General features: G+C 34.2%; 3 protein-coding genes across 4 annotated transcripts; 1 reads left to right on the forward strand and 2 right to left on the reverse strand.

The window, feature by feature from the left end:
- Nucleotides 1–1,171: 1,171 nt before the first annotated feature.
- On the forward strand, nucleotides 1,172–3,324 carry LOC119671866 (zinc finger protein 658B-like). 2 transcript variants are annotated; one of them, XM_038082688.1, is made up of 7 exons: nucleotides 1,172–1,232; nucleotides 1,300–1,583; nucleotides 1,636–1,699; nucleotides 1,769–1,918; nucleotides 1,971–2,237; nucleotides 2,298–2,838; nucleotides 2,903–3,324. In XM_038082688.1, the coding sequence occupies exons 2-7, from the start codon at nucleotides 1,314–1,316 to the stop codon at nucleotides 3,135–3,137; spliced, it is 1,527 nt and encodes a 508-aa protein (XP_037938616.1). In that variant the 5' UTR covers nucleotides 1,172–1,232; nucleotides 1,300–1,313; the 3' UTR covers nucleotides 3,138–3,324. The 2 variants fall into 2 exon arrangements, with proteins under 2 accessions (XP_037938616.1, XP_037938615.1); XM_038082687.1 differs by having other exon boundaries at nucleotides 1,190–1,583.
- Nucleotides 3,325–4,471: 1,147 nt separating this feature from the next.
- On the reverse strand, nucleotides 4,472–5,466 carry LOC119675693 (ATP-dependent DNA helicase pif1-like). Its single transcript, XM_038086903.1, has one exon. The coding sequence runs from the start codon at nucleotides 5,462–5,464 to the stop codon at nucleotides 4,517–4,519; it is 948 nt and encodes a 315-aa protein (XP_037942831.1). The 5' UTR covers nucleotides 5,465–5,466; the 3' UTR covers nucleotides 4,472–4,516.
- An 855-nt stretch (nucleotides 5,467–6,321) lies between these two features.
- Nucleotides 6,322–13,396, reverse strand: LOC119671869 (neurogenic locus Notch protein-like). The gene is made up of 4 exons (XM_038082690.1): nucleotides 7,785–13,396; nucleotides 7,460–7,709; nucleotides 6,987–7,397; nucleotides 6,322–6,921 (listed from the first exon to the last, which is right to left on the reverse strand). The coding sequence occupies exons 1-4, from the start codon at nucleotides 13,302–13,304 to the stop codon at nucleotides 6,578–6,580; spliced, it is 6,525 nt and encodes a 2,174-aa protein (XP_037938618.1). The 5' UTR covers nucleotides 13,305–13,396; the 3' UTR covers nucleotides 6,322–6,577.
- Between the last annotated feature and the right edge of the window lie 133 nt (nucleotides 13,397–13,529).

Consider the following 13,529-nt stretch of genomic DNA (forward strand, 5'->3'; position numbering starts at 1 on the left):
GTTCTAATATTAAATACAATTTTTGATATAATTAGTTTGAAGAAAAAATTGATGAAAAACAAATAAATTTCTCATAAATATATCAGACCTTGTGTTTGCAGATACATTTATAATACGTTAAAAAAACGTATTAACTTCACTGGTCTAGATCTGTGACTAGATTCTAGATTTGATTTTATGAAACTTGGATCATATTCATTTTGATACATTGTACTTATGATTAGTATTGTCTTTGAGATACCTTGTGTATAATAAGTGATGGACATATTTACTTAGAAACATACGAACAATTACATAGATGACACTGGCATTATCGATATATTTAATCAATATCACCAATAATATACGTATTCTATTTAACAAGTTGAGTCCTGCATGCTTGTATTACTTTAACAGAATTTTCTCAATTTTAAATACATTATCCATTAATATCGTATATATGTATATACATATAACTCTTATCTGTGCTTTGTTTTGATGTTACCTTATTTTTTATATAAAATCTGCAGCAAAATTTATATTTTATAAAATAAATTAAGTTGAATAAAACTTTAACAATTTATTTTCTACTTTATATATGTGGTAAACATATTAACCAGCGCAACGCCATCTGGCGTGATATAAAAACCAAAGTACAAACAACAACTAACTTAATGGTCCACGGTCCATTAGTTTTTAGCGCGTTTTCTCAGAAGCAAGAGAAAAAAAAAACATAATTACATGTAAAGCGACTAATGCTCGTAAAATAATACATATTTACAACAGATATTTAAAAGTGTTTTAATTAATAATGAAGTCATAATACAGAAATCCCACATATTGTTATATCTATGCGAACTCAATAAACAGCACAACGCCATCTAGCGTGATACAAAAACCGAAGTACAAACAGCAACTAACTAATGGTCCAGCGTCAATCAGTATTCAGCGGGTCTTCTCAGAAGCAAGAAAAAAAAACATACGTTACGTGTAAAGTGATAAACGCTCGTAAAATAATAAATATTTACAACAGATATTTAAAAGTGTTTTCATTAATATGAAATATTTTTATAGGTGTCACATATTAGACATTTTCATTACATTCTAAAAAGCAACTGCAATCGTAAAACCATTTTACAACACTCAATGTTAGGCACAGCTGAATGTAAGATATTCACCACTGTTTACTTTTCTTGCATTAACAAGTGGCTTTGCATAAGTCTCTGAATCCTCAAATGAATTTATCGGAGCCGGTTTGTAGAGTTTGTTTGAATATTTCGATTGAGCTTATCGACTTTAAAACCCCAATTTGTGATTTAGTTAGCGGTACGGAAATGAATTTAACATATTCCGATTATTTCCAAGCTTGCACAGATATTGTATTGACAAATGACGGGGATGAGTTCTTTCACAATTTGTGTGCGGATTGTGCACTTAAACTTAAAGATTCTTATAACTTTATACAAAAAGCAAAACAATCAGATGAAATTATAAGAGGCCTATTCAAAAATACTGGACAAAGTGAACATTTACTAGAATATGTTAAAGATATTCATTATGAAATTATTGATGCAGAGCATTTAGAATGTAGAGAAGAGATTGAGGTAAAGGCTAAAATATTTTATGAATCGTTCACTGAATTAAATTATTTTATAGCTAGACAATGAGGACGCTATAATTGAAGTTGAAAACACCCATAAGATTGAAGAGAAATACAATTGTAGATATTACCAATATATACTGTCAATATATTTGGAAATCGTTCATTTTACCAGTTAATTCATTTTAGATAAATCGGATGCATCCAGTAAGTGCGATGAGCTGTTCGACATACGAAATGAAGTTAATAAACATATAGAAATTGTGCCCCTTAATGTGTTTGGCAGTAAAGAGACACCATCAGAAAGGCAGCTTGAAGAAACCGATAAGACGACAATATGTCTGTCCTATTTGGTTTAAAAATTTCATTTTATTAAATAATATATTTTTAGCTGAACATTTATTGGTATGCAGTGCTAAGGAAATGCATAATGGCACCAATGGCACATCCTTGCAGAATAAAAAAAATAAGATCGACGAATGTATGATATGTAATGAAGAAATACCTTACAATATTTCCAAATTTCAACACGAACATAAGCAACACGCAAATTTTGTCAAATGTACTCAGTGTGAGCACATATGCAGAGAGTTTAAAATGCCAATCCACGTACATAATACACATGACCAAAGTGAAAGATATATGTGTAAGATTTGCTGTAAGTTTGTTAGAAATCAAATAACATAAAAACGAAAAATGTTAATTTTTTTTATTTCAGCAAAAAGTTACATCTCAAAAAGCATTCTCAAAGCACATTTGAATTACCACGATCGAAAGCGAACAAAAGCAAAGTCGGATCCTTGTGACGTCTGTGGCAAGCAGTTTGCAACACAGTACTATTTGCGTCAACATAAAAAGATGCATGGTGATGAGCGCCAAGTCTATGAGTGCAAACAATGCGAGAAACAATATCAATCGAAAATTGCATTGGATAACCATATGAAAATGCATTCTGGGGATACAATCAAATGTACAGTCTGCGAGAAACCATTTTCCCGCCAATATGAGTTGAACGTTCATATGCGCTTTCACACACGCAACTTTCCCTATGAATGTGACTTATGCGACAGAAAGTTTGCTATAAAAGGACATTTACGGTCACATATGTGGCGGCACCAAGGTTTGAAGTTGCAATGTGATCAATGTAGTAAATTATTTACCTCAAGCAAAGCTCTCAATGAACACTCCTACTTACATACTCCTGCTGCGATGCCGTTCACATGCAGTTATTGTTTAAAGTCATACCCTTCCCGACAAAAGTAAGTTTATTTTAACCTTCCAAGAATATGCATCGAATGAAAATACATGTTTTATATTCTTCAGATATAAGGTACATTTAAAAGCAGCACATCTCAAAGAATTGGATATGAAGGAATTGAAAAAGGCCACCGCAAATCAAACACCTAAACCGCTTGTTCGTAAACATCATATATTGGTGCAAGCAAGCAATTTCATTACAGAAGAGGAAGTGACATGCGACACTGAAGATATTGAAGTTAATCCTGTACGAATTCTAAATCTCAATAATGATAACAGTCTGCGCTACGTAGAGAATTAATAATTATGATAATATCAAAATATAAATCTGTTTAGTTGAGTTTTGCGGAATCGCAAATATAATCGCAAAATGCTATTCAATAAAACTAGTCCAGTTCGACGAAGGAGCACAAAATATTAATCTAAATGCAAATGAAATTTAATAAATCTTCAGAACATATTACGCATTCACAACTATAGCAGATATTATTTTTATTATATATAACAAAATTTATACATAATTTATTATAACAATTACATGTATTCTATATATAGAATGTATTTTGTAAATAAAAAACTGTAACATTGTAAATTCTGTTTTTTTAAACTCAACCGTTATATAATTTACTATAACTCCTTTTATAATTAAATTTTAATACTCTGTCATAGAACCATTGTCACGGAAGCAATGGAAACTTTAAACAATTATGTATTCTATATTTATATATTTTTACCAATATACTTCAGGTCAGCATGGAAAAGAAAGAAATAAAATGATGTGCCTTTCTAGATATTGAAGGTGATTGATAATTATTCGTATCAAGCAAGTAGTAGAGTGCTAATCAGAAGAGGTGTTAACAACACAGTAGCTCTATTGATGAGTTATAAGGTTCATATCAAATTCCAACTAGCTCTTGACAAGGAGAAGTCTTATCAACACGAGTATAAACTATTTATAGAATAAGAAAACAAATGTAATCATTCCAATACTAAGCAGATGACATAGTTATAATATGTAGAGGAAAAGATGAAAATACTCTACGTGACAGAATTAAACTTGGCATAAAACTAACAAAGTAAGATTGATTATCAATTAATAGCATCGATTGAGATTCTCTAGAACTTACACCTCTTCACGCGTATATTGTATCGCAAAGAAATAGGGAGCCATTCCATAGATGAGATAAATAAGATTGGCGTGAGCAGTTGTCTCAATTGCAAGAAATTTGATACTCTTGCAAAACAACTTTTTAAAGTATTCTTCCAAATTTCATAAAACTCAGTAATAAAAAAAGTTGGGATGGTATATCTACAAACTAAACCAGAACGGAAGCCTTGCGTAAAAACAGAGCTACAACCATCTTTCAAAAACAAATTTTACACGATAGATAAGTATGTATATTTTGACCTTGAACAGATCTATCAAAACTACAAATAAACTTTCTAACTGATATCCAGGTAACTGATATTCAGGGTTAGGCTGGAATTTCTGGCAACAAAAGGCGATCTATACAATATATATACATATATATATATACTAGTAGATGACCCGGCGAACTCTGTTCCGCCTTAAAGGCAATAAATAAGCAGTTTTTTTTTAATTGGAAAAAATACAAAAAAAAAAATACCTACATTAATCATTCATAATTTATTTGTGTATTTTAGTACATAGGTTGCTCTTCATTTAAGTACCTTGTGATACACGACATTTTTTGATTTATTATCAGGCGCAAAAACAAACAACGCAGATGGTCTTCCGACCCGTGAACATGCCACGTATAATTGACCATGGGAAAAACATGAATGTTCTAGATTTAAACCACAAACTTTTAAGGATTGGCCTTGTGATTTGTTGATGGTCATGGCAAATGCGAGACGTATCGGAAATTGAAGTCTTTTAAATTCAAACGGCATATCGGTTGGGATCATCGGTATCCTCGGAATGAGAACTTCCTCACCTTTGAATTTTCCTATTATTATCGTAGCGTAAATTACATTGTTCATCAATTTTCTAACCACCAAACGCGTACCGTTGCACAGTTTTGGTTGGTTTATGTTTCGAAGCATGATTACTACGGAGCCAACCTTTAGGCGTAAATTGTGCGGTGGTAAGCCAGGCACGTCCAAAGAGTTTAAAAATTCAATTGGATAGTTGGTGGCTTCATCTTCATTTGTGACGCAGTCAATAGATTTGAATGAATACATTGTTCCAATGATCTTATTTTGAATTATGTAGTTTAGGTCATCTACATCTTTATTCTTAGCCGCTAAAATTGCACGCTCACTCAACCATTCATTATTTTTGTAGTTAGAAATAATTTCTGGAAATACATTGTTGATAAGTTCGTCTTTTGATGAGACAAAATTACAGAAATTATTTGGAAATGATATTAATCCACTCGATTCATCGACAGGTACTTGACCATTACCGATAGTCAGCAATTGCTCCGAGAAATCTTCAGCAGATGTATCATTAAGCAATGTAACTCTCATGTTTGTTGTCAGTTGCAGTTTCTTCACATAGCGCCATAGATTTGACGATTTGAGGCAAGCGTTTATTTCGTCGGCAGCCGTAGATCTTGGAATTACTGGCAGTATTTGGCGGAAATCGCCAGACAGAAAACACATTAACTAAGTTATATTTTTATCTGTTAAATTTTAATAAAATATTTTCTTATATCAAAAATTTGATAATTTCAAAACCTACTTTGTCGTTTCTCACCACTGACGTTTCATGTCAAGTCACACGGGAATGCTGTCGAACGGGATAAAAAGTATCCTATATCCTATTCCTGGCCTTAAACTACCTCCCTGCCAATTTTCAGCTAAATCGGTTCAGCCGTTCTTGAGTTATAAGTGGTGTAACTAACACAACTTTCTTTTATATATATAGATTATAGGATAACATTGTATATGTTATAAATATATTAATATATACTATATATTTAATATGACCTATTAAATAAAGATGATGTATTTTGTATAGAAAATTAATATACATATCTGCATTATATTTGTTTTTACGAATACTTTGTTTTATATTATAATTTAATATTTTTATATAACAGAAATCGTATATATCCTTAAGAATAAAAAATAAATTAAAGCTTTTAGTTTAAAACAAACGAATGAAATAATTTCGAAATACATATAATAAAAATTTTATAATGTCAAGTCAATTCAAAAATTGTACTAACGTCTAAAATTTCAAATTATTCATATTGAGAGATATGGAGTATTCGAAAATATGTTTCTACATGAAAAACCTTATAAATAAGTTATAGTTTTAATGATTATAAAAAATTATTGTTATAAAATATAATATAAATTGTGGTGAAATTTTCTTAAAATTACAATATTTTATTGGAAGCTTTTAATCCAGTACATATCTACTACATATAAGCCTAGTGTTTACTATATTTAAAATACTTCGAACAAATTTACCTTAAATAAATTATACTTTCAACATATAGAAAAATGTATAAAAAATGAATTTGCGAAAATTATAAATAAAATTTCTTAATTATCTTGAAATTATAACGTAGCCTAACGTCATTATACACACAATGTCAGTTATAAAAATATAACATCTTTAACTTTTATAAAAATACAGATATTATGTTGAGAACATATAAAAAAAAGTTATTACAATGCTAAATTTACAGTTACTGAAAAACAATTAATTTCTTAATGAATTAAAATTATGCGAAAACAAATTTACATTTATAATGCTACTCATTGTCATATATATATTGCTTCTGACCCCTTGTTGGCTTGATGTCCACCAGATATGTATATATTATTTGCTGCTGGAGATTGAACACCTTCTGACCAGTCAGATGTAGATCGCGGAGATGAGCTCGACCAATGACCTGGTGATTCTGGCGAAGGAGTAGGGTAACTATCAAGTGTCTGAACCAAATGTTGAGGAGTATGACTACCAGAATGTTGGCTAGGCGGAGTTAAATATTGATAAAATGATTGATTATTTTGAGAAGTTGGTGAAAGGATATTTGAAGAAGGTGACGACCCTGCCAAAGAACTTTGAATAGAGGGTGGATTTATTTGTCCAGAATGAAAGGAATCTATAAAATAATTACATTACATACATTAATAGCTGTACAATAAAAATGATTGAAGCTCAATTTACCAGGAGATCCACATAGACTATTAATATCCAGTCCTGCTGAATTATATTCAATATTGCCCAATTGCTGTATAGTTGCATTATTTTTTGTGTTACATTGTTGCATTATTGATTGTTGCGGCTGCTGAGAAGACATCAAAATACCAACGTCGCTACCAGTTGGTGATATTATACCTAAACTAATTGGTGAAGTTTGTTGCGAATTATTTTGGTTTCCATTTGATTGAAAACATAAATTATTAGAAGTTGTAGCTACATTGCATAGAGATGGATTTGTGTTAGTTAATGCGCAATTTGCAAGCATATTGCTTGAATTACTACCAAATTGTTTTTGATGCGTAGCGTGACGCATAGCTTGAATGTGTGTAGGAGATGTTGGTAAGCTCGGTCGTGTTTTTGCTGGTGAAGGGGAACCTATAACAATTGAATTTGTAAATTGTATTGTAAATAAATATCTGTATGTTTTTATATTATACCTAAATAGGCTTGTGGTGATAGGGCAACATTACTTTGTACTGAATGTGGTGGCGATTGATTGGAATATGGTGGACTTAAAGCCTGATCATTATTTCCCAGTACATTTCGACCAGTTATACAAAGCGGATTAACACCCTGATTACCTAGAATTTCGGCATGAAATGCAGCGTTCATGGAGAATCCATAATTATCCATTTTTATCAAATCAATATTATTCTGATGTGGTATCGATTGAATAGATTGTGCATGCTGTAAATTAGTTTAAAGTATTCAAATAAACATTCAAATAAAATGTATAATGTATAAGTATATAAAGTTACTCACTTTAATGCAATCTTCGTAGCTAGGAGGTTGTTTATTTTTGTTATTAATTAAAAGATCTTTATGATGATGTGGAGCCGATATCGCATTTGAATAAACTGAAGATGTGTCATATGGACTCGATAAATTTGTTAGTGCTGTCGGTGGTGGTGACTCGATAGAATTTATTCCACCATCTAAAATTTGTTTGTCCACTGTATTGTGGAGTCCCGAACCCGTGTGACCACTAGTTAAACCATTTAGTAGTTGTGCTGCTACAAGTCCGTTTACTCCCTTTTTTGAAGTTGTGTTCATTCCCTTTTTTGAGTTAGTTTTTCGTCGTAAACTACCTGTATCCATACCAGTATCTGGACTACCTTCAAGAATTTTAGATTTTTTAGATGCCTTATTTTTAGGTCCTTGTGATGACTGTTTACCAGTGGTAATCACTGTAGGTTGTGTAATCATTTGAGGTTGACCACTTTGTGAAGGAGACCCAATTGATGTTTGTGGTGTCATTATCATTTGAGGAGAACGTGGAATATGTTCATCTAATAGACGTACTATATCATGGTGTAATCGTTCAGATGCAACATCACGTGGCAAGCGATCCATGTGATCAGTTATTTCCCGATTTGCAAAGTTGTCTAAAAGAGCTTTACAAGCTTCATATGATCCTTCACGAGCCGCAAGAAAAATGGGTGTTTCGTCTTTATCGTCTTGAGCATCGCGATTGGCATGGTGCATTAATAAAATATTTACTGCTTCTGTATTATTTACAGCAGCTGCCCAATGTAGGGCAGTTTTTCCAGAATTATCAGCTGCATTTATATCTGCATCGGCAGTAATTAAGTCTTCAACCATTCCTTCAATTGCAAGACGAGCAGCTAAAATTAATGGTGTAGTTCCATCATGCATGCGAGCATTTAAGTTAGTAGCTCGATTACGTAATAATATTTGGAAAACACCCATTGCGTCTGCTGCTACAGCAGCATGTAATGGCGTACGTCCTGTATTATCTTGGCAATTTGCATCTGCTCCAGCATCTAACAGTCGTTTAGCTGCATCTGCTCGTGCATATCTGGCTGCTAAATGTAATGAAGTTTCTCCCGTTTTATCCATTGTAGCGTTTAGTTCAGCTCCTTGTGCTAGTAAATCAGATATTACTTGAGCTGTTGCATCATCGGAATTTTCAATGTCATCACCAGTGTCAATGCTACCACCACGAACTGCAGCCACCATTAAGGGTGTCATACCACAAGGACCACGAATATCGACATCATGTTTACCATCCTGGTGTGCTGGAGGAGTCATAATAGAGGATCGAACATCCGCTACATCTAGATGTGCTTGAGACCAAACTCGTGGATCTGCTTCCTCATAATCTGTTACAATTGTATGATCACTTGAATAGCCGGTGATATCATTTCGTGTTCTTTTAGGTTGAGGGATATCTGATTCGTCGTCAGACCAATGCGCTGCATGACCTATATGTCCCGAATTCATATTGACATCATTACTCATACAAACTATTGATTGGTTTTTATTCAAATTTCGCATTTCTTGTCCACTATGATCTCTACGTCTTCGTTGCCGATTGATAGCATTTGCAGGTGCACGAAAGCCTTCAGGAAACCAAGTAACACCATGTGCTCGCTTACGTTGTGTTGTAACTAATACTCCAAATAGTGCAAATGCTAGTACGACTAAAACAATACCCAATGTTACGTATTTAACATTGGTGGGTGTTTCATCGACGTCTTCTCCAGGATTTTGCACACCTTGTACACTAAAAATGGGGAATTTCCTTGATAGTGTATACTTTGAAGCAGTAGCTGCCAAAAATTCTGCCGCTTCAGTAGCACGATTAAAACAGTCTCTACATTTTCTATTATCAATCTCTAAATATATCTGAATTCCATTTTGATCATTCCGCTCCGTGAAAATAATTTTATGTTTTCGTCCAAATTCGGTGTTTTCAAAATCAGTTATTGGAGTTGTTCCTTTCCAAATGAATATCATATCGTTTCCCATTGAGTCTTTTTTTACACGAACTGTTGTTCGTAAAACATGTCCCATTTCTCGCAAAAACTCAACCTGTGCTTCTTGAAATTGTTTTTTACTCATAAGCATTACAACGGAAATAGCACCATCCGCTAAATTGGGTTTTTCTGTCTCACAATCTAGCCCATCCCAATTACATTCTGCATTATTGCATCCATAATCACAAAACCCATTAGCATAGTGTTTTTGGCAATATCCATCAAAACTGGGATTACATGGCTGTAGTTTTTTGTCACAATCTCTACCATCATATAAACAAGCAGCGTTATTACATTCTTCGTTACAATTTCCATCTAAAAAAACTCGCCAACATTCTATAGTTGCGGTACAATTCACCCAAGGATTGATACCAAGCGAACAATCGTGTCCATCAAAATTACAAGCGTATGTGTTGCATTCTGGATCACATATAAAGTTTCCTTTTTTTTGCTCACAACTACTCTTAACGCACATTTCACGTTGATATTCAAGATCTTTAGTGTATTTGTTTAAATTTCCACGTGACGTGTCAGATATCCATCCCATATAATTGGGATCAAAAATTTCGCAACGCTTACCCCTCCATTTTGTGGGACAAAAACAATCAAAATCACCAAGTAAGTTATCACAAGCAGCTCCTTGCAAACATGGATTTGGAGCGCATTCATCTATTGTATCAATTTCACAATGAACTCCCGCTGTTCCTTTAGGACATACACAATGATGTTCTCCATCGCTTTCATCAATTTCGCAAATTCCCGATTGGCATGAATTAGATATACAATCATGGCCAGAGAGTTCACAATTCTTTCCGTAAAAGCCATCCGAACAGAGACAATGATGACCGCTTTGTCTAGTAGAACAAATGCCACCATTTTGACACGGAGAATTAGCACAAAAATCAACTTTATTCTCACAGTGTCGTCCCATGTAACCTGGTTTGCAGTTACAGTGATAATTGTTCACTAATTGTACACAATCTAATGTCCCAGCGTTTGAACATGGATTTGAAAGACATTCATTAATATCGCCTTCACATCGAGACCCTACAAATCCTGGAGGACAAGCACATTCAAAGCCCCCAACGCGATCAATACAAGTACCATTGTTATGACATGCACCAAATATACAATCGTCCTGGTTAATATCACAAATAATACCAAGAGTCCCTGGAGGACACGAACATCGAAACGAATCAACAAGGTCATGGCAAGTACCACCATTTTGGCACGGATTTGGCAAGCAATCATCAATATTAAGTTCACAATTCTGGCCTTGGAAGCCTTTTCGACAAATACATTGATAAGTACCTATCAGATCCCGACAACTTCCACCATTTTGACAAGGTTGAGATTCGCATTCATTTATCTCTTTTTGACAATAGCTTCCTGTAAAACCCTGTTTACAGTTGCAATGGTGAATTGTTCCAATTTCTTTACAAGTTCCATTATTACAGAGATATTTAAGACTTATTCCTTTTCTAGTAGCGGCATCTTTACATGAAACCATTTCTACATCGCAGAGTTTACCTGTCCAACCAGTACTGCATTTGCAACTGTATTGATTCTTTATTTGAGTACATGTCGCACCATTTTCACAAGGCGTTTCAGGACACCACTCCACATACTCTGTGCATTGTTTACCAGTAAATCCATAAGAGCAATGACATGTATATTCTTCCCCATTTTCATGGCAAGTAGCTCCATTTTTGCACGGTTGGGAATCACATTTATTAATTTTATACTGACAATTCGATCCCATATATCCGGTCAAGCAAGAACAATTATAACTATTTATTCCATCTACACAAGTTCCTCCATTAATGCAAGATGTCTCAGTACAATCCTCGTCATTTGTTTGACAATTAATACCAGAAAATCCCAGTGGACAAGTGCAAGTGTATGAATTCACATATTGTCGACATGTTGCACCATTTTGACATGGCATACTTAAACATTCGTTTATGTCTGTTTCACAATGTTTTCCATCGAATCCATCAACGCATAGGCAAGAGTAGTCTCCAATACCATCAACACAGGTTCCACCATTTTGACAGGGAAATGAAGCACAATCATCTGTATTGATAGCACAGTCTCGGCCTTCATATCCTTTAGCACATAAACATTTATATGAGCCTGGCACGTTACGACAAGTAGCTCCGTTACGACACGGTGAAGATAACTTACATTCGTCTATATCTTCATCACAATAACGACCAGTATAACCTAATTTACAAGTGCATGAAAAATCCAAAAAATTTGTTGATGGTGTACATTTTGCGTCATTGCGACACCTATTTGTGGAACAAGGATCAAGCTTCGATTCGCAATCCAAACCTGTAAATGGAACTTTACATACACATTTATAGCCATTTACTTTATCAATACAGGTGCCACCATTTGCACAGGGCATATTAACGCAGTCATCAATGTTAGTTTCACACTTATATCCTGTATAACCAGGCATACATTGGCACTTAAAGTAGTTTAATTCATCAATACAAAGTCCACCATGTTGGCAAGGGTTTGAACTACATTCGTCAATATCAATTTCGCATCGCTTACCAGTATAGCCAGGCGGACAATAACATATAAATTCATTTACGCCGTCTTCACATCTTCCATCGTTTGTGCATGGATTCGATGCACACTCATCAACATCACTTAAACATCTTGGATCAAAGAAGCCACGTGGACACTCGCATTTATATCCGTTTACCAAATCCATACACACGCCACTGTTAGCACACGGGTTCGAAGCACATTCATTTATATTAATTTCGCAATGTACTCCTGTAAATCCGGGAACACAGTTACAAGTGTACATATTGATCCCGTCAATACAAGTAGCTCCATTGTTGCAAGGATTGCTATGACATTCATTTACATTTATTTCACAGTTTTTACCGGATGTACCAGCCAAACACTGACATATATACGATCCTATGCGATCTATGCAATGTCCACCGTACTGACAAGGATTCGATTCACATTCATTTATTTGAGTTTGACAAAGATAGCCTGTATAACCTGGATCACAAACACATTCAAAAGAATTGTCTCCATCGATGCATTTTCCACGGTGACATGGATTAGAGTCGCAATCATTGATATTTATTTCACATGATAGTCCTGTATAGCCGGGTGGACAATTGCATGTATATCCCGCAATAGAGTCACGACAAATGCCATTGTTTCGACATGGTTGAGATTGACAATCATCGATATTTATTTGACAACGTGGTCCAGTAAAACCAAGTGCACAAGAACATTTAAAACCGTTAATCATGTCACGACAATTACCATCATTTAAGCAGGGAGAGGATTGACATTCATTGATATCAATTTCACATTGCGTGCCAGTGAAACCAGGCATACAAACACATCGAAAAGTTCCTGGGTCATCTAAACAACTTCCTTCATTTTGGCACGGGTGTGATTCACATTCATTTATGTTGGTTTCACATCGTGGACCAGTGAAACCTTGCGAACAGTTACACATAAATGAACCTGGAGTATTAACACATACACCATTGTGTTCGCAGGGTGAACCCTGATCACACTCATCAATATCTTCAGAACAATCTACTCCCTTAAATCCTGTTGCACATGAGCACGTATATGAACCATTTATTGGGCTCGTATCACAAATAGCATCAGAATGACATGGATTAGAAGTGCATGCATCATCTAAGTGGCACAATAAACCAGTTTTTCCAGGTGTACA

Source organism: Teleopsis dalmanni, chromosome 1 (assembly GCF_002237135.1).
Source record: "Teleopsis dalmanni isolate 2A chromosome 1, ASM223713v2, whole genome shotgun sequence".
NCBI lineage: Eukaryota > Metazoa > Arthropoda > Insecta > Diptera > Diopsidae > Teleopsis > Teleopsis dalmanni.

Excerpts from the sequence above, each read along its gene's own strand:
- LOC119675693 (XM_038086903.1), bottom strand. The coding sequence starts at position 5,464 with ATGTGTTTTCTGTCTGGCGATTTCCGCCAAATACTGCCAGTAATTCCA.
- LOC119671869 (XM_038082690.1), bottom strand. The coding sequence starts at position 13,304 with ATGTGTAACTGTTCGCAAGGTTTCACTGGTCCACGATGTGAAACCAAC. Across the intron at positions 7,710-7,784 it reads GCTACGAAGATTGCATTAAA|CATGCACAATCTATTCAATC; the intron begins GTGAGTAACTTT and ends ACTAATTTACAG. Across the intron at positions 6,922-6,986 it reads TAGTCTATGTGGATCTCCTG|ATTCCTTTCATTCTGGACAA; the intron begins GTAAATTGAGCT and ends ATTATTTTATAG.
- LOC119671866 (XM_038082687.1), top strand. The coding sequence starts at position 1,215 with ATGAATTTATCGGAGCCGGTTTGTAGAGTTTGTTTGAATATTTCGATT. Across the intron at positions 1,700-1,768 it reads GATTGAAGAGAAATACAATT|ATAAATCGGATGCATCCAGT; the intron begins GTAGATATTACC and ends AATTCATTTTAG. Across the intron at positions 1,919-1,970 it reads AACCGATAAGACGACAATAT|CTGAACATTTATTGGTATGC; the intron begins GTCTGTCCTATT and ends ATATATTTTTAG.